Below are 19118 nucleotides of genomic sequence, written 5' to 3'. Positions count from 1 at the left end.
GGGCGCTCTTTCTGGATAGACTAGATAATTAGATGAACACTAGAGGATCGCCAAAATCCGGGTGTTCCAATAGCTGCTGACAACAATCTTGTTAGTCTGGAATATTCAGACGACATCCTTCTCGTCTTCGAAGTGGACAGAAAGATGCAGGGATTTTTAAATGAACTGAACAAAGTCCTCCAGTCCTTTGGCATGCACTTTGAACCCATAAAGTGTAAGGCGAAGCTCCTGGATATACAGTCAATGAACACCCCACTTACAATCAAGCTAGACACTCGAATTTGTGGTGCGGTTTACATACCCCGGAAGTTGCAACTATAGTATGACAGATGAGGTCAGTGCACGGAATCTGCAAGACTTGAATCACGTTTACTAAGTTAAGACATTTATTGCACCAAAGTCATATATCTCTGAATTTCAAGTGATGTATGCATCAGACTACAGTGCAGGCTGTTCTGTTGAATGGCTGTTAGACTTGACTTGTCTGAACCGCGGAATTGGCACGTTTTCGTATGTTTGACATTGTCGCCCCAGACCCTTAGCTCGTGCCGGCGGATCAGAAATGCGTAAACTAGAAGACAAGTGTCCGGTTGCGCAACGGGGAAAAAGTACGTCCAGCACCAAGCAATGGTCATCTATTGCGCGTACCCAACCATCGTTCGCCTAAGCGAGTACTGTTTTCCGTTTCTCCCAGTTCGAGGAGAGTGATCAACCTCTGACCAGCCAAAGGGCTGTGAAAATATGTTCGGTCAGCGTGGTTTCACCTTTGAGGTGGGGTCCGCTTGATCCCAACTGTGAACCTTTGGAGATAGTGCAAGACGTGAATGGAATCGATGTCACTCGTGTTCCTGTTGTCAGTTTCCATCCGGTCTCCGAATGAGTGGTCTGAGACTTATCAGGCCTGCAGTGAGGATTATGAAAAATTTGGGATCCACCTATACTTGGTTCCCTAACGATCTCGACACACTGCCTAAGTCAAACAAACCGTATGCGTCTGATGCACGTGTGTTATCGTTGGCCATGTGATGTTAATTTAAAATGAACTATTTCCAAGTGGTGCGACACATTCGTGTGCATTTTGCGTTTCTGTTAAAAGGAGACTGAACCGAATCCCAGTTGAATCATTCGTCTGTGTTATTGTTCAATTATACATACTCCATAAAGACTACTTGTTCCAGTTTGGTACGATATTCGAGATAGTGCAATATGTTTTCTTGACGAAGGACAATCCACAAAATTGTTCAAAAGTCTCCCACAACCCACCACCGCTTTGACATTCCTTGTAATCCATCAGGTGTAATTCGCCAATTGTCTACACTTTCGAAATCAAACGCTGTGAATTGTTGCTTCGTAAACAGTTTGGAACAACTGCATTTGCTTAGTCAGATTTCCGGCACAGCTTGACTTAATTTCCATGGTTCACGTAGGCCGCTCATGGTAGAGGTTCACAATGCGCATGATTGAGAAGGTGGATGCCTAGTCATCTTTAATGTGGTAATTTTATACCCATCTGCTTGCTAAAGAGCGTCCACAATGAATCACCTTGCTATAACTGTTGTGGTGCTCTACGATACCATAATACTTTCATCAAACACTTTGGGGACCTGCCGTTATTAAATGTTATTGTGCTGGATACTGGTTGTCTTACATATTCAATGCATTGTTGTTACAACTCCGCCATATGCTCATTTCTGTTTCTCGTATTCTTGTGTGTAAGTCACTGATCGCGTTTTGTTCATCATTCCCTATTCATCCTATCACTCGTTTTTTGTATTAGTATCGAAACCACATACGCTGTTTTGAACTGAATACCCTTGGGCCTTTCCCCTTACGGACACTGCAAGTCTCATCTGATGAATCTAGTTGGTGTAGTGTACTCTCTTCCTTCCATTCCGTCCCACAGAGAGAATTTCCAAAGTGCTACACTTTCAGAGCTCGAGATAATTACCGCGAAGATAGAGTCTATCGGCATCTCGAACCGGCTTTGGCATTTCAGTTGGAATTAAACCGAATGCGGAAATACGAACTTGAAGGGCTGCCTTCGTGGAATCGTCGCATGCATTTGTACCTGGCTAAAAGTAAAGTAAGCTTTCGTGGTTACACAACTGCCTCCACTCGCTACCGAACATCTTACCGTGTATTTTTTTCGATGGTTTACCCCTTAAGAACCCAATAACCGAATGCCGATGTATTGTGTGACTGTATCTAGACACCCGCAATAGTGTCCTGTAGGACTATTTTACTTTAAGTCTCTGTTCAGTCTCAGCCCGTATTAGCCCTTCCTGCGAGTTGCAGTTCCAATGTGTAATCCGAACTAGTCAACACTTGCGTTGGCTTGCTTTATACGAATAATTACCACTGTTTGTCGTTCGTATGCAAAGTTAGCCTATTCAAATGTGTTTGTATCACTGTCCTTTCGCATAACTTTTCAAGGTTGGGGCTGGAAAATCAGCCGTGGATTACCGATTCTTTGTCCGGTGTATCGTCCGTCATGCGGATATGCTTTCTCGTGAGGCATCTTTCGAGTTTCTTCAGTCTGAAGCCGAACGCACTCTACTAGAGGCCATGGACGCGTTAGAACTGGCTTACACGCATCCGGATGCTGTTCATACAATGGGAAATCATATCTTTCTCAACATTGCACCTATTCTCTTTTTGGAAGACATAAATCTCTTGAAAACCACAATCCGAAGGACTGTCTTACGATACGCTCGCCGATTCATTCGACTGCGGGTTACGCAGGTAGGTGCTGAAGTTTACAGCCTTGTTGTTAGTGCGAATGATAACGGTGATAGTGTCACTTTCATGTTGCCCTGTTAACTATCATGGAAACATGATTGTTTTTATACCTCATTTCCTTTTCACATAGGCTGAATTAAAGTTACGTATTCGGCTACAACCATCAGAGCCACCTATCCCCCTTCGAGTTATGCTGAACGATCGCCAAGGCTATAATCTAGCTTTAGATATCTACCGAGAGGTCTATGATCCCTCTACTGGTGAGGTGCTTCTCTGGTCTTTGGGTCCACCTCGAGGCCCCTTACATGGAGAACCTGCTCTCTTACCTCACAAAAACAAGGATTATCTTCAATTGAAGAGATTCCAGGTAGGTTCAGTTCTATCTTTTTAAATTAAGGCTTTGTGCTTGGTGTTGTATTGAGTTCTCTATTACTGCCTCTTGTGCACCCCTGAAGGACGCAATAAGGAGCAGCAACGCTATTGCGAAGCACATGTTCGGAGCCGGCAGTTCCATCACACGAGGGATGTTTACATCTCATCAGCTCGTCCAGAGTGGTTTAAGCGGTATGACCGAAGTGGAATCTTTTGGAGACACGAGCGTGTTTTAGCAACAGATCATACATTGATCCGGAAAAACAACGAGGTCTAAGCAAGTTGTGTGTGTCACCTTATTTGACACAAAGTACGGACGTTTAAAGCCGCGAGGTTGATTTAATATGGGTTCGTTTTTATGTATAATTTACTGATCACAAGCCCAGATACGAAGCAACGGTTAGGTGACTGACAGAAAAATGCATCCGAAGAACTTGAGTAAGGGCTGTATGGAGAGCCAACGCTTTCTAACCTGTCCTTCGTCGGAGGGAGAGCACCTCTGAGAGAGGAGCACCTCTGTTTACATATATATATATATATATATATATATATATATCGATATGCTGACTGTCTGAAGGAAACGCTTTACTGCATCGTACGGCTAAAGCATAGGACATTGCGACTTTACCTGCAGACCTCTGCTTTCCTTGCATCCCAAACCGTTTACAGCCCCACTTTCTCACAATATCGCCGGACCTTTTAGGATTGACAAATCTATGATCTCCTTTACTGAATTCAAGATACATTTCAGCTCCTCAATATCGTTCCAAGAACCATTTTCTTACAATTAGCAGGGGATTATGAACTGGCAACAAACTCAATTAGACTCTTCGTTCTGTATCCATCTCATTTCTTGTGTTTCGCACATTCTTACATTGTTCACTTAATCGTTTCTTCTGGTCTATTGAGGGTATATTCTGAGGGCTTCACAATGGCTTCAGCCGCTACTCTGGTATTTTGTCCAACTATCGTTTTTCGCATCTCATTTGTGTGCCTATTCTGAGGTGCGTAAGCGTATTCTTATGAACTGTTCTCAACCCCTTCATCCCATTATAACCAACCAGATTGAGCATTCGAATAAGGCTCACTTTACCATATCTATGTTCACGCCACGTCACACAACAAGCAATCCTTCACACCCAAGTTGGACTCCTATTTCACAAGTACTAAAACCACAGTAACAGAATTTTAAGAGCACTTTCCTGTAACACTTTGTGTGTGTGCATTTTACAGCCCCGATTGTGATGAGATTTCATTGATACTTTGTCATACTGACTTGACTTGGAGACAGTGTGTCGATCTTCCAAGAGTGATGGAGTCTTCGTTACCACAAAAGGTGTCTTCTATATCGCACCTCAATGTCTTACGTAACTTTGTTCTTTTCACTACAGGAAATGGGGAATCCAGTAGAACAACCGTTTTTATGAAAACGTCTTGTGCGATCAACACAACTTTTAGACCAGATCTTTCTGCAACCCAGCATTGTTAGGCCACTTCTTAAAGTTCTACTCTGCTCACTCACTGACTATGAAAGTGGCTCTCTGTCGACCCAATGATTGAGGCTATCCCCATTCATCGAATACTGAGAAGCAATCGATACTTAACGCAATTTATCGACGAACCGCTACAAGCAACCAATTCTGCTGTGGAATGCTGACCGAGGGTCTGACATAGTATGGATATTCTGCCGCCATCATTTATTTGGACCTATACTTTTTTTCGAAACGGACAGTGTCCACTGGTTCTCACTATAGAGTCGCTGAACGCCCACGACGGTACAAGGTTGCACAATTCGGTTCTATTATGACGGCGTTTACACTGGACACATCAGCGAACATCGACAACATTTGCGGGCTCCAAGATACGCTAGTGCACTAAACAGTTACTGACTAACTGACTAATTGACATGACCCAGTTGTTCATCAGCGGTGACAGTCGCGATTCCTACTTGGTAAAAGAGTGATCATGCTTTCTCAGTCAAACCGAGTGATCCAGCTTTATGAGACTGCCAAATCAAGACGATCTGGTCACCTAAATCGACACCTTACTTGTTTGTCAACTGAGTGTTCATTCTTCATCGGATGCTAAGAATTTTCGAATTCCGCTTGATTCTTATATTATGTATGGTGCTTACCTTTGTACTTTTTTGTCCAGGCCCGTAAATTTAACACGACCTATGTTTACGACTACCCGAAATTGATTGAGCAAGCACTTTTGGACCTATGGAGGACATACCGACCCGATCAAGATAAGCAAGAAATGCTTGTTGGAGACCCTCACTCACCAGGCGCCGCTTTGCAAAGCGAGAATGTCAGTAAACCTCCAATTAACGGTTCTTCTACCCATCAGAGTTCTTCACAAACCAACTACCCGAATACCTATTTGGGCGGTGAGACAGAAGACCCTGTGGTAATCTCCTGCACCGAACTGGCCCTGGAGAAAGATGGCCAATTGCATCCAGTAGTTCGTAACCCAGGTTCTAATGCAGTGAGTTATTAGTTTCCAAATACTGACCAATCGAGTTTCGAAACGAAATCATATTTTTAGGAACAAAATAACCGACTTATCTCTATGCTGTCGCTTTTATTTTCGGATGTACGTGCGCAACATTGCCAGTTTTTTGGTACATAAGATGCTTGAAAGTTGCTCTAATACCTTCAAGGTTATCTCACTTTACACTGCCCTACAGTTTTAATAAATAAGTTCCTGTCTTTTTCCCAATAGATTGGTATTGTCGTATGGCATATGGTTCTCCGAACTCCAGACACCCCATCAGGCCGCGCTATTATCGTGATTGCAAACGATGCGACTCACATGGCTGGTTCATTTGGTCCTGCAGAGGATCTTACGTTGCATCGTGCCAGTCGTTTGGCTCGTCAACTCGGTATTCCTCGCATTTATCTGGCGTCAAACACCGGTGCGCGAATACGCGTAGCAGAAGAAGTGAAAGAAGTATTCCGAGTTGCGTGGCTCGATCCAGCACATCCGGAAAAAGTGAGTTCCCTCTTACTGTGCAACCACTACGGTATGCACTCAGCCCATTAATGTGATTTCAGTAACATCTGAAGCGATTGTTTTTCCTAATGTCTCGTTCGCGATCGGTGCTAGTACTGTGGAGAGTCGCTGACTTCCAGGGATGTTGTTCGCAGGTTGTAGATTCGTTAGCAAAAGCAGCCAAATAACCTTGCCTTGACAGCTTACCTTCCCCCGTAGCTTCATACCTGTTCTGGTAAATAGTTTCTTATGAGCTCGGCGGACTGCATCATGTAACCTTTTCCAGCAAAACGAAGTTTAACAATATTATGTGAAAATCAGCCCTGTGAATTCTATGGATGAGTTCACCTTCTGGGTTCAACTGTTGCGGATGGTACTAACCTGTATCATCAACATCAATGTCAGCTGTAATAACCGCGTACTTGCCGTACTGTGGTTGTAGCTGCCACAGCTTCGTTCACCGACGATTCGGGGAGGTGGCGTAGGTGGCTCCACACTGGAGGCGGGAGCTGATAAATTCGTGCGTAGATACGGCACTGTCAGTGAACGATTAAGAGGGGGAATTGGTAAGGAAGCTACGCATTGAAGGCAATAGCTTGGATGCATGAGCGCCATTGAGGGGGCGACTTGGCCATGTCTGACACTGTCTTTAATCATTGATATGACCCGTCTCGGGGTCCCCATCCAGGAAACGGAAATGACCAGCGCAGCTGAATTTTCTTGTAATAGCTTTTATACCTGCCAAGTCGTTGTTTGACCGCCTCTGACTGGTTTCCACCCTTCACGTGGTTTTGCGAAAGGGCCTTTCGAGGAAGTCGGTCGACTGGAATACGCAGCACGTGGTCAAACTAGCGCAACCTATGCAGTGTGATCGGTTCATTTATCGAGAGTGAGTTATTTCAAGCGCAACCTATGTAGTGTGATCGGTTCATTTATCGAGAGTGCGTTATTTCACTCGAATACCATTCCACGTACTTCACCAGATTCGGGCAATACTCCGCAGACATCGATGTTCAAACACTGAAAGCCTTTTGACGTCCTCGGTGCGTAGAGGCCAAGTTTCTGATCCATATGGCCCATTGTCCAGAATATATAACCTCTGCTGAACACACAACATATCTGTCAGCTGCTGAAGGTATTATAATCGAATTGTCCTCCTAAAGAACACACTGTACAGCCAGCAAACAGGAGATGGTAGGGCACACTCTTTTTCCATGGTTGATATTTACTCGGGTGTGCAATTATGCTGATGATTTTTTTCCTCATCATGAATTTTGTTCTCTATCCCATTCAAAGGGTTATGCCTACCTGTATCTTACCCCTGAAGACTTCGATCGTTTGAGGGCATATGAAGCCGTAAATTGCGAGAAAATTACGGCTGGTGACGAAGTCAGATACAAGATTGTGGACATAGTAGGTAAGCAGAATTATTCAAAACCCTAGGCTATAATTTACCACACCATGAACTCCCATCATCCACTTCAAAAATCATAATTTCGCTTGTCGTTACACAACCGTTCAGCTAACCCAATGAATTGTTTGAACATTTGCCTATAGGTAAGGACTACGATATGTCGGTGGAAAATCTGCGAGGTTCGGCCATGATTGCAGGAGAAACCTCAGTTGCTTATGATGATATTTTCACCCTAACCATTGTCACCAACCGTGCAATAGGAATCGGTGCATACCTTGCACGTCTCGGTCAACGGGTAATCCAGGTAGGTATCTGGTAACTTGTCGTGGATTACAGCAGATCAATTTGGAGTACAGCACTGGAACATTTCAGTTGTCACTCTTCCTTCCCACATGAGTAAGCGTATGTGCTCGAGACTCTGTATCATAGTTATGCGTTTTATATGGGATTGACTTCTAATTAATACCTCCTGGATTTGTAGGTCGTCTCGCCTATAGAGATTTCAAAAAACTCTGGGTGATGATAGTTTAGCACCAGCTATAAATTTTAACTGTCCCTAAAGTTGTATGAGTGACAATGGACCAAGTTCCTCCCGAATCAACAAAATAATTATTGTGAACCAACTTCCAATATTTCTGATAATGTCTTACTTTCCGTCTCGGTTTGAAAGACAGGTTTTGTGGCGCCTTGATGCACATGTTTGTGGTGGTTAGAGTATGCGGATTGGGACCAAAAATGTCGAGGTCTAACATGATAGTGGCACATTAGTAATGATGTAGTTTTGTGCATTAAGGAATATTTTGGTCCGCTCATCTAACGCAACTGTCTAACACAGTTCAGAGACGAACTTAGAGTGCCGATTCAGAATTCATCGTTGTAGACTTTGCACGTCTCGGGCTGTTATAGAGGCGGAAGTTGAGTGATCAACGTATGAGTTTCATGGAGTAAAAGCATTCAGGACAGTAGACAAGTGTAGATTACCCGGTCGAGAACCTTTGAGAGGCAAACCCATGGTCAGGGGTATCATTTTATGTCATAGACTGTCCGTCTTTTGTTTTTTCATCCAGTGGGGCTGAGCGAAAATGCCTTCGAGATAAACGGGGTTTGGAGACTCGGTACTCGTATCTTAACTAGCGTTTCCTAGGGAACGCGATTAAATTGCAAATTATTGGAGAGTTTCTTCCTCCCTTTGTATGTTCTCGCAGACCCCTGACACTGTTCGGAGACGCCGATCGTCAAACGTGGACAATTTTCAGAATGTCCTGTGCAGAGGTGCTATATCTCTGCCATAAAGGTGACTGGATCGCAGTGTATACTATACTCCTAACCAGCTGCAACTTATGGTGTTGGCTACCGAAATGGTCATTCTGTACTGATTTGGCCAATAGACAGCAGACTAGCTTTATCACTTTGCATTAATCACCTTTTTCCTACCTCATGTACTGCTACTCACCAGATATTTATTGAAATCTCATTGGCCAATTTACAGTCCGCTAGGTGACTGGAAAGTACTTGGCTCTTTTGTTTGAAGACCTCATCTTCACTTTTCCGTCTTTCCTTGGCACAGGTGAAAAACTCGCACATCATCCTCACTGGTGCAATGGCTCTGAACAAATTACTTGGTCGCGATGTGTACACTAGCAATAGCCAACTTGGAGGAGTACAGGTGAATTTTTCAACTTTTTTATGGTATACCATTTGGATCGATCAGCCATGACTGCGTTGCTAAATTGAGCCCAGAAATCGAGTTCTGCTCCTCCATACGGTCGCCAGAAGTACGCGCCTTATGGCTATCGCTTGCTTGCCGTTGCTGTATGAGTAGGTATTTCAGTGGAATGCGACGGTTTTTCACAAACCCAGCATTCATTGAATACTAATAATCTGATTGACGTCCTTCAGCCGTTATAACAAGTTGTAGAGTTTAAAAAGACACCTTCCAAGCTAGTACCACGTTGTTGTTAGGACTACTGGTCATCGGCGTCTTCAGGCTAGGACTACTTGGAACCTTTTTGTTCCTTTTTTAGGCCTACCGATTAGGGCATGCATGCTCGGGGTTACCATTTGCCAACTAATAATGTCAATCGTTGTGACAGGTAACTTCATTGTTGCACATACTTTTCCTGAATTAGTGTCCGCGTTTTTGCGATTAGTTTGAATCGACTTGTATGGTTGCGCCCTGTTCAACCTTCACAAGTCACTTGTGTTGTCACCAGCAATTAGTGTTGATGGCCCGGGCTTGAATAATCCATGCGGTACTGGCATAGTTTTCTCATAGACCAACGCTGTTCTAGTCTATATCCTTGTTTCTGCTTAGGTTATGGCCAATAATGGTGTGTCTCATTTGGTCGCTTCGGATGAACTGATGGCCCTAGAGTACGCCTTGGATTGGCTCGCCTGCACTCCAGTACAACGCGGCCAGCTAGTTCCAGTCCTCTATCGTCCTGTGCCGTTCCAGCAACTCTATCCAAGTGGACCGGTTTCCTCTGAATCTGTTCCTTGGTACATTTCGTGTAGCAACAGGGATGTTATACCTTTTGATCCCATCGATCGCACTGTGGATTACATTCCTTCCAAAGACCGCCAAAATGATGACCCTCGCTGGATGTTCACTGGAGTGATGGGTAAATCAGCCATACCTTTCAATCGTTGTTCACTAAATGTTCGGTACAAACTTGTTCACCACTCTTTTACCCTCTCTATTTTTAACAGCCTCTCAACTGAAACTCGCTGACGAATCCTTATCCGTAAAAAAGTCGACAGGTTCCATTGATAGCGTTGAAAGTACAACAAACTCGGACCGCTGGCTTTCCGGTTTCTTCGATTGGGGTACTTGGCGTGAAACATTGGCGTCCTGGGCTGCTGGTGTTGTGGTGGGTCGCGCTCGTTTGGGCGGTATTCCTTGTGGTACTGTGACTGCAGAGACCAGATCGGTTGTTTGTCGAGTTCCAGCTGACCCGGCCAACCTGTCCAGTGAAGCGCAGGTAGTAAACCAAGCAGGACAAGTATGGTATCCGGATTCAGCCTATAAGACCGCTCAAGCTATCGAGGATCTAGCTCGCGAACGGTTACCATTGTTCGTATTTGCAAGCTGGCGAGGATTCTCTGGTGGGATGAAGGATATGTACGATCAGGTACTTCTCTATGGATTCACCGCACTCGCTACTGCGTACTACTGCGTAGTCTTATTTGTAACTGGTTTGCACAAAACTGTTCGTACTAATTTACGACCTATTGGATGCCTATTGGTAGAGCGTGAATGGTTCCCCATGATATTATTTTATCCTCGATTTTAGAAACCTGTAGCTTGATGCAGAAGTCATCTGTTGAGCTAACGAAATAGAACATTAATACCTTCAATTCACTTGATATTACATCACAACCAACTGGCTTCACTTGTTCAGTAACCATTTAAATTTCCTTCGGTTCACTTTCCCCGCACAGGTCCTCAAATTCGGATCAATGATTATCGATGCGCTTCGTCGCTATCCGGAACCGGTTTTCGTCTACTTACCTCCACATTCGCAGTTACGCGGAGGTGCCTGGGTTGTCGTAGATCCGGCTATCAATCCGGACCGAATGGAGATGTACGCCGACCCTCAGAGTTGCCGTGCGGGTGTCCTCGAACCGGAGGGGACAGTTGAAATTAAGTACCGGAGAGCAGATATGATAAAAACGATGCATCGGTTAGATGGCCGATGTCGTCGGTTACTAGAGGAGATTGACCGATTGCAGTCGGGTGGACCAGGTGGCGTGGAATCCAGCCTTCCAGTGAAGGATCATATTTTCCAGCTAAAGGCTGAGCTGGAGGCACGACAAAAGGAGTTACGACCATATTATCACCAAGTAAACATTATTTCTGTTCCCTACTTCAATTAAACCTTCGTTTGTGTGTTGTTCAGCATTCAAGCTATTGCCTTCAATGCATAGCTCCCTTCCCAATCCCTCCACTTAACAGTCTATCTCCATTACTGTATTTACGCACTAATTTGTCAGCTCCCGCCTTTAATGCGCAGCTGCCTACTCCACCTCCCCGAATCATCGGTGAACGAAACTGTAGCAGCTACAACCACTGTACGACAAGTACGCGGTTATTACAGCTGACAACGATGATGGTTATGATGTTCCCACTATATCGCTCCATAGGTGTCCGGGAAACAAACTCATTCAGCTTTGGAACTTATCCTGGCGCATAGCTACCGTGCAGTGTGAGGGAACCATGAGGTTTTAGATGCTGGTTAATTTTTCACCAAGCCTACACATGAGCACGAGGACCAAAGGCTTGTCCGCAACCGCTGAGTCACATCTAAAATCCAAATCGTATCCACATGATTCTAGATTTACCGATCCTCCACTTGTCTTGGCACAGTTTCACAAATTCCCGAAACTACTCGGTGGCAATGAAAAGTGTTCCACAGGATTTATCACGGAAATGACTGTGGCTCTGATAGACAGTTGCTCCCAGCTAATAAGTAGCCTTTGGTCGGAGATCTCACCCCCTCTCTGCATAAATATTAAATCCCTATTGGAATCAGTATATAATCCTATAATTTCGAAATTTCTTTGAACATTTCCTCTTCGTTGCTTTACATTTTAAACAAAATTGTTTTGTAACCTTGATCTCGGAGTAGAATGCGCTGTTTCTATTAACAAATCCAAATAACTTAACCATTTGTTTCATTTCTTACCTTGTTTTATCAGGTTGCTTGTACATTTGCTGATTTACATGACACTCCCGGTCGACTGCTATCTCGGGGACTAATTAATGGTTTGGTCGAGTGGCCCAAGAGTCGTACGTTTTTCTTCGGTCGTCTCCGTCGCAGGCTACTCGAGTTGAACGCTGTGCGTCGGATCAGTGCTGTTTCCCAACTCAACAAGAATGCACACCAGGAGAGCGAGCCTGTTGTCCGTTACTTCCAGAAGTCCACCCTTACATCCCATCACCTTACACAGGCCATTTCGCGGGCAGCCACGAAGGACTTCAACCGACCCGCAGATGGTGGTGGAGATGAATCTGGTAAGCATCCAGCCACATCCACCTGCTCTCTGTCGGGATTTTCATCGTTCTACCCCCTTAGCAGGTGCCCGTAGAATTTTAGTTTCTCTAAGTCATCTACTGTCCAGACTCCTGAACCTAGCGGCTATACTAGATCAGCTTGTTATCCTAAGGAGCAAATACTAGGCGCGGCAAAGTGGACTGGGTTTCGGATTTGAGAATGGATCATTAGGTGTGTGTGGTCTCCACTCCGAACGAAACTGTTGGAGTTGCTGTTAAAATTCATGCAAGGCGAGCAGTGCCGTCAGTCCCACCGTAGAACCGCAGAACAAGAAAGAAACGTCACTGAACCTGTGTAGGGCAGACAGAATATGTGGGGTTATGACCCGAGGCGTCAACCCGGTTGTATACGGCCTTACCGTTACGAAGCCAATGCTCCCACACGATTTGCGGTGTAAGTGTTTATTGTAAAGCTTGCGATCGCGCGTGAGGTGGGACGCTACTAGGGTATTCACATCCCCAAGGGGGGAGTCAGGGTCTTTAAAAAAAGCTTTGGCGTTAATAGCTTTGTTGAAAGGCAGTGATTGCGCCCCGGTATACTTTTTTGGCAGTATAACTTTCTACAGAACAAGGCGCTACCTTTCATCCGCCTTCCAAACTACGATTTTCAAGCACCACAGACCATATGCGTCAGTTTTCTTCAGCCAGAAAGGCCATATAAAATCTTCGGTGGTTTCATCCACCGTCCAGTTTGAAAGTCGAGCGGTACATGCACCACTGGCCTATGGGTTGTCAGATGACCACGAACCGTTTTGTACTGAGCCGAATTCGCCACCCTGTACTAGCTCCTGACGTTGATCAAGACGTGAGGACATTAGATTTGCGGGAGAAGGTATCTACGCCAGTTTCAAATCGACAGTTGGCCTAAACATGATACGACGATAAATTTGGCACCAGTTATTCTTTCAACAGTGAGGTTTAGGCGCAGTCCGTTGGTCCAGAATGCCACATCTTTTTCTGGAGCTGGCTGTCGACGTACCGTCAAGGTCTTACTGGCTAAGTGAGTGATATTCCTTTGACTATCTTTTTGCCAATGTTGTCCATGACTAATGTTCTGTTCGCTGGGCTTCGTGTTTTGGTTGCAAATGTAGGCATACTCATTCGCCAATTCCGATGATCTTAACAGCAAACTCAGCTGAATATCAATCGTATCTTTTGTTTCTGCTATTAAGTTGGATGTACTGCATAGAGGTCATCTAAATCCATTCATGATATCGGCGTGCATTACTTCCCACGAGACTGTACTGTCGGCAAAAATCGTGCTACCCCCTTAGCAGGCGCCCGTAGAATTTTAGTTTCTCTAAGTCATCTACTGTCCAGACTCCTGAACCTAGCGGCTATACTAGATCAGCTTGTTATCCTAAGGAGCAAATACTAGGCGCGGCAAAGTGGACTGGGTTTCGGATTTGAGAATGGATCATTAGGTGTGTGTGGTCTCCACTCCGAACGAAACTGTTGGAGTTGCTGTTAAAATTCATGCAAGGCGAGCAGTGCCGTCAGTCCCACCGTAGAACCGCAGAACAAGAAAGAAACGTCACTGAACCTGTGTAGGGCAGACAGAATATGTGGGGTTATGACCCGAGGCGTCAACCCGGTTGTATACGGCCTTACCGTTACGAAGCCAATGCTCCCACACGATTTGCGGTGTAAGTGTTTATTGTAAAGCTTGCGATCGCGCGTGAGGTGGGACGCTACTAGGGTATTCACATCCCCAAGGGGGGAGTCAGGGTCTTTAAAAAAAGCTTTGGCGTTAATAGCTTTGTTGAAAGGCAGTGATTGCGCCCCGGTATACTTTTTTGGCAGTATAACTTTCTACAGAACAAGGCGCTACCTTTCATCCGCCTTCCAAACTACGATTTTCAAGCACCACAGACCATATGCGTCAGTTTTCTTCAGCCAGAAAGGCCATATAAAATCTTCGGTGGTTTCATCCACCGTCCAGTACACCAGTTTGAAAGTCGAGCGGTACATGCACCACTGGCCTATGGGTTGTCAGATGACCACGAACCGTTTTGTACTGAGCCGAATTCGCCACCCTGTACTAGCTCCTGACGTTGATCAAGACGTGAGGACATTAGATTTGCGGGAGAAGGTATCTACGCCAGTTTCAAATCGACAGTTGGCCTAAACATGATACGACGATAAATTTGGCACCAGTTATTCTTTCAACAGTGAGGTTTAGGCGCAGTCCGTTGGTCCAGAATGCCACATCTTTTTCTGGAGCTGGCTGTCGACGTACCGTCAAGGTCTTACTGGCTAAGTGAGTGATATTCCTTTGACTATCTTTTTGCCAATGTTGTCCATGACTAATGTTCTGTTCGCTGGGCTTCGTGTTTTGGTTGCAAATGTAGGCATACTCATTCGCCAATTCCGATGATCTTAACAGCAAACTCAGCTGAATATCAATCGTATCTTTTGTTTCTGCTATTAAGTTGGATGTACTGCATAGAGGTCATCTAAATCCATTCATGATATCGGCGTGCATTACTTCCCACGAGACTGTACTGTCGGCAAAAATCGTGCTCTTTTCGGAAGGACTCCCTCGTGGAAGGTGCCAAGCTTTGGTAACATTTTCCGGCTGAAATATACATCAATGAATATCAAGAGGCAAACGTTGAGTCGCTGTACTATTATTTTTGAAACAGAACTGAAAATTCTCCCTGTACGGAACAGGGTAACCGAAAAACCTGGCAGGTATGACATTAGTTCTTTTCGTGAGTTTGTCACAGAGACCTCATATTGGAAGCGTATCGTACCAACAGCATAGCTTTTCGTAATGTGTTCCGTCATCAGGTTTACGGTTTTCGCGCTTTAAGCCTATGGGGGAAATATGCTGCAATAAAATCCGTGCAACCAAGGTCATCAGGGTTGTGCTATTTAACCACACTGTAGCTGAATGAGTAGGGAATTAATCCTTGCCCGGAAGAATTTTGTGGTTGGGAGAACTAGGTTGAAGCATTCCGAATTCAACTTATTTGATTTTCGATTTGACGTTGCTCTTTCACTTGACCGGAGTGAGTTCCTTTTTTTTGTGACAGTACCGTGTTTAGCACCTGTTTTTTCGAATATAAGAAACCAGTCTGTCGTTTTCAGTCATATATTAATTTTTTTGCGCCATTCACCATCCGTATAACCTTCTGCAGTTGACCCGCACATTCCCCGCATCCGATTCGCAATGGCACCTTTACGGGTGCTTCTTCCGGAGTGTCCACCATCCAGTCCAATTCAGTCGGACAACTCCGTTCAAGCACAACCGGATGCTGACGATGGGCCCGCTGTCTCAGTGGTATCGAATAACAATCTGGCACAAGAAGTCGCCAAATCGGTCCCAAGAATTGGTGAGTTGTATGCTTGTGTCGAAGCGCCTACCGATGACGGTTGTGTTTCATCATTCAACCTTGTGAAGTGTATAACTATACAAGCTAAGGTGGCTACTTTGCCCCATTGTCAGTCGATGTCCTTGATGCGGTTCTCGCATTTACTCTGAATTCCTTTCTACTTTGCTCTTTGTGTGATCGCCTAGAAAGTATGTTACTTGCTAGGGAGTCACCAACTCGTTTCAGTGCACCCGCTAGCCTTTTGACTAGCGTATGTTCTGACCGCGTGGATAAGGACACAGTGCATCATGTGGGAACATGCAGTTTGTACATTTTCCTGAGTTCTTGGGGCTGTGATAGTTGAGTATCGCTTAGTTTATGCAGTCTAGCAACCGTTTCACTCATGATGTGTGCATATCCTGACATAGTCTTTTCTAAGGTTTCTGGGTTGTTTACTTGATCAGAAGCCTGGAACTTTCAACGTTGTATCTATCTTTAGGTTATTTTCAATGCTGTCAATCAGAATCACTTCAGCCTCGGGCTTTGTTCATGCTTAAGTGTCACCAGGTGCTCAACAATCCGCGGGCACCCCTGTTTGGAGGCTGCACATTTATTCCGATCGTATTGTCAAACAACCCAGGTTTAAACAAATTTTGGGCTTGATCTCATCTTGGATTTATACGGGATAATTAACCGATGGTGGAAAAAAGTTGATTATCCTGGCTTGCGTTCAGGTTGCAAGGACAATTTGTACACTTCCTCATCTGCAAATCAATTTGGTTTTCACGAGGGACTCAACTGAATCTTTCGTTTATGATATTCTGCAACTGAATGTGCTGCACACAGGCCGCCTCATGTTTCAGTTGGCACGATATTTGAGATACAGCAGTATATTTTCATAAAGGAAGCTACTCACAAGGTTGCTGTCGAAGAATTTTCAGCAACCTTGTGAGTAGTTTCTTTCGTGACAATTTGTTGTGTTTGACTCATATTACTGTGAGAATTTGGAAACTGTGGATCCACTGAACGAGTAGTGTGGAACGTTTTACGTAGTTATACTAATCTGTTAGAATTGGTTTTAAGGTGACATTTGATAAAACATCTGTTATATATATATATATATTATATATATATATATATCAAGACAGGTACAACTAAACACAACTGAGTGTTTTTAATGGTTATTAACCTGCTTCCCCCTCCTTAACGGACACATTTATTATATTTGCACAGCTGTGAATCATAGCGCCGACTTCGCCTACGGTCTGTCGTGTTTGCGACAGTGTTTCATCGAAGACTACCTTGCATCTTCTTCGAAAAGTAACGAAAAGTTAAATGGACTAGGTCAGGATTCAGCTGGTCACATTCCGCGTCCACGAGTTGCTCGCGAGCCTAATCAAATGCACACAGACGGGAGTGAAATTGGATTGAAATCCAAAAGAAAGTCGCATAAATCCATGGGTGCAAAACATGTTTCAAAGTCAGAGCTGCGAGCTGGGCACGTTTCAATTGAGGCATCGCCCTCCTTCAAGTTGGATCATTGTACTAGTTCTCCGAATAAACCGTTGAAACCAAATCAAGTCTGGGAAAAAGACGACATGGCCGTTGGCAACTGGCTGTCCGTACAGCTTGGGGCTATAGCATTTCAGCGTGTACCGACTGTGGGAATTCTGGATATCCCATCTGTAATAGAGCAGGAAAACAACACCTCCGAACTGCCTTCTTGTTCTCTTGTACGTAGAAAAATAGAAGAACTTGAGACAAATGCCATCCTGGAGCGACTGCGAAGGTAAGTAATGACATCCTTAAAAAGCTTAGTTCGGCCATTTCAATTAGTTCTGTGAGTGACGAATAAACTCGCACTTATCTGGTGATTGCTTGACGATCTACATTGGTTCGATAAGCATTCAAGATTTCTGCATTTTCCAGTTTTTTCTCGCTGTATATCCTGCCCCCACTGAGTCTTTGACCAGTACCTGGTATTCATCTGCGTTTCTTGATACCTTGTTTATTATTCTACACACCAGTTCTGTAGTGTGTGTAGTTCCTGATTGTTTCTCTTATGTAGTTATTGATGCGGTCGTTGCATTCAATCTTTTATGCACAGTCTGTAGTCCTTTTAACCAGGAGGCTATCCTTCAGTTGCACCAATGCCGAGCGCAACGTTCTTTCTGAAACGTTTTTGGTACCCTCATGATAATTTCGGGTGTTCCTGGTTTATATGGAATGATCGTTCTGCCTCTTCATTCCTTAATTAGTATTCATACCTGAGCCAATACCTTTCCTAATCTCTGCATCTTCAAACTCACTTACTTGAAGAGTTTTTCGCCTCAGTCGGGACTACATAGCGTTCCGATTCGTCTACACGCTGATCATGCAACCGTGGCATATAGGAGTGACAGACGAGTTGTTTAACAGTGCACCTCCACCTGACGGTTCTCACGTGAGTGGTTTTCCACGACCCATATACCATACAACCCAGGAAGTGTAGTGACCCAGATGTAGTGGCCATCTCACTGCTAAACGTTGTATGGGAAGTTGAAATAGTGATATATTCCAGGTAATCGTAGACCTCTTTTCTAGACTCTGCTCTCTGAAGTAAACAGTTGAGTCAAAAGCGGACATACGTTTATGCCACGGAGTGCTTCATCTACTCGATCTGTGGCCATTTTCTCAGTGCTACGTCTTTCCGTAACCTTCTTGAGGTCCCCGCAAATTGAGTTGACGTCGAATCTAACAAGAACTTTGTCTACCTGGAAAGAAAATCTTCGGCTTTGTTGATAATCACATCAGTTTTAAATGTAATGTGGTTGAATTTTCCGCAATTGGCTTTAGTGTATCAGGAAATCATATGGCCATCTCATGAGGTGGGCCAACTATTTCGTCGAACGTCGGTCTAACAAGGACATTTGTCTTGTGGATTTCCGACAGACCATAAATCCATGGATGGGTTGGACGTTTTGGATACAAGCAGTGCCACTCGCCTTATCCCGATTTGTTTATCACTGCTTATCTAACATCCCCTTTTCAGCCGTATTATTGATGTGATCACCCCGTCGTTATTTGTCAGATGTACCTATCAGCTGAGTTATTTGCCCTTCTGCAGATAGCCACTCGTGTTCTTGAGGACGGTTGCCTTATCCCTCTCGGCCTTTGTAACTACGGACTTATTTACGTCTTTTAAGACACTTTAAACTGTTTACTCTCCTGGTAAAATATTGGAGCGTCG

The 19118-nt window shown here is 44.4% G+C and overlaps 1 protein-coding gene across 1 annotated transcript in view; it reads left to right on the top strand.

The window, feature by feature from the left end:
- The window catches only part of T265_09541 (hypothetical protein), a gene marked incomplete at both ends in the record, with an annotated part of 51669 nt that overhangs the window by 31056 nt on the left and 1495 nt on the right, over positions 1-19118 (top strand). Inside the window, 14 exons of the mRNA XM_009175641.1 lie at positions 1904-2083; positions 2434-2742; positions 2870-3106; positions 5266-5598; positions 5836-6105; positions 7402-7522; positions 7663-7823; positions 9087-9185; positions 9834-10140; positions 10229-10650; positions 10961-11362; positions 12218-12533; positions 15716-15910; positions 17123-17678. Coding sequence (XP_009173905.1) covers positions 1904-2083; positions 2434-2742; positions 2870-3106; positions 5266-5598; positions 5836-6105; positions 7402-7522; positions 7663-7823; positions 9087-9185; positions 9834-10140; positions 10229-10650; positions 10961-11362; positions 12218-12533; positions 15716-15910; positions 17123-17678 — 3908 coding nt within the window. The remainder of the gene's footprint in view (positions 1-1903; positions 2084-2433; positions 2743-2869; positions 3107-5265; positions 5599-5835; positions 6106-7401; positions 7523-7662; positions 7824-9086; positions 9186-9833; positions 10141-10228; positions 10651-10960; positions 11363-12217; positions 12534-15715; positions 15911-17122; positions 17679-19118) is intronic.

The sequence above is a fragment of the Opisthorchis viverrini genome (genome assembly GCF_000715545.1).
Source record: "Opisthorchis viverrini unplaced genomic scaffold opera_v5_283, whole genome shotgun sequence".
In the NCBI taxonomy this organism is placed as follows: domain Eukaryota; kingdom Metazoa; phylum Platyhelminthes; class Trematoda; order Opisthorchiida; family Opisthorchiidae; genus Opisthorchis; species Opisthorchis viverrini.
Note: the sequence above shows the minus strand (reverse complement) of the source record. Positions and strands in the feature narration are given on the sequence as shown.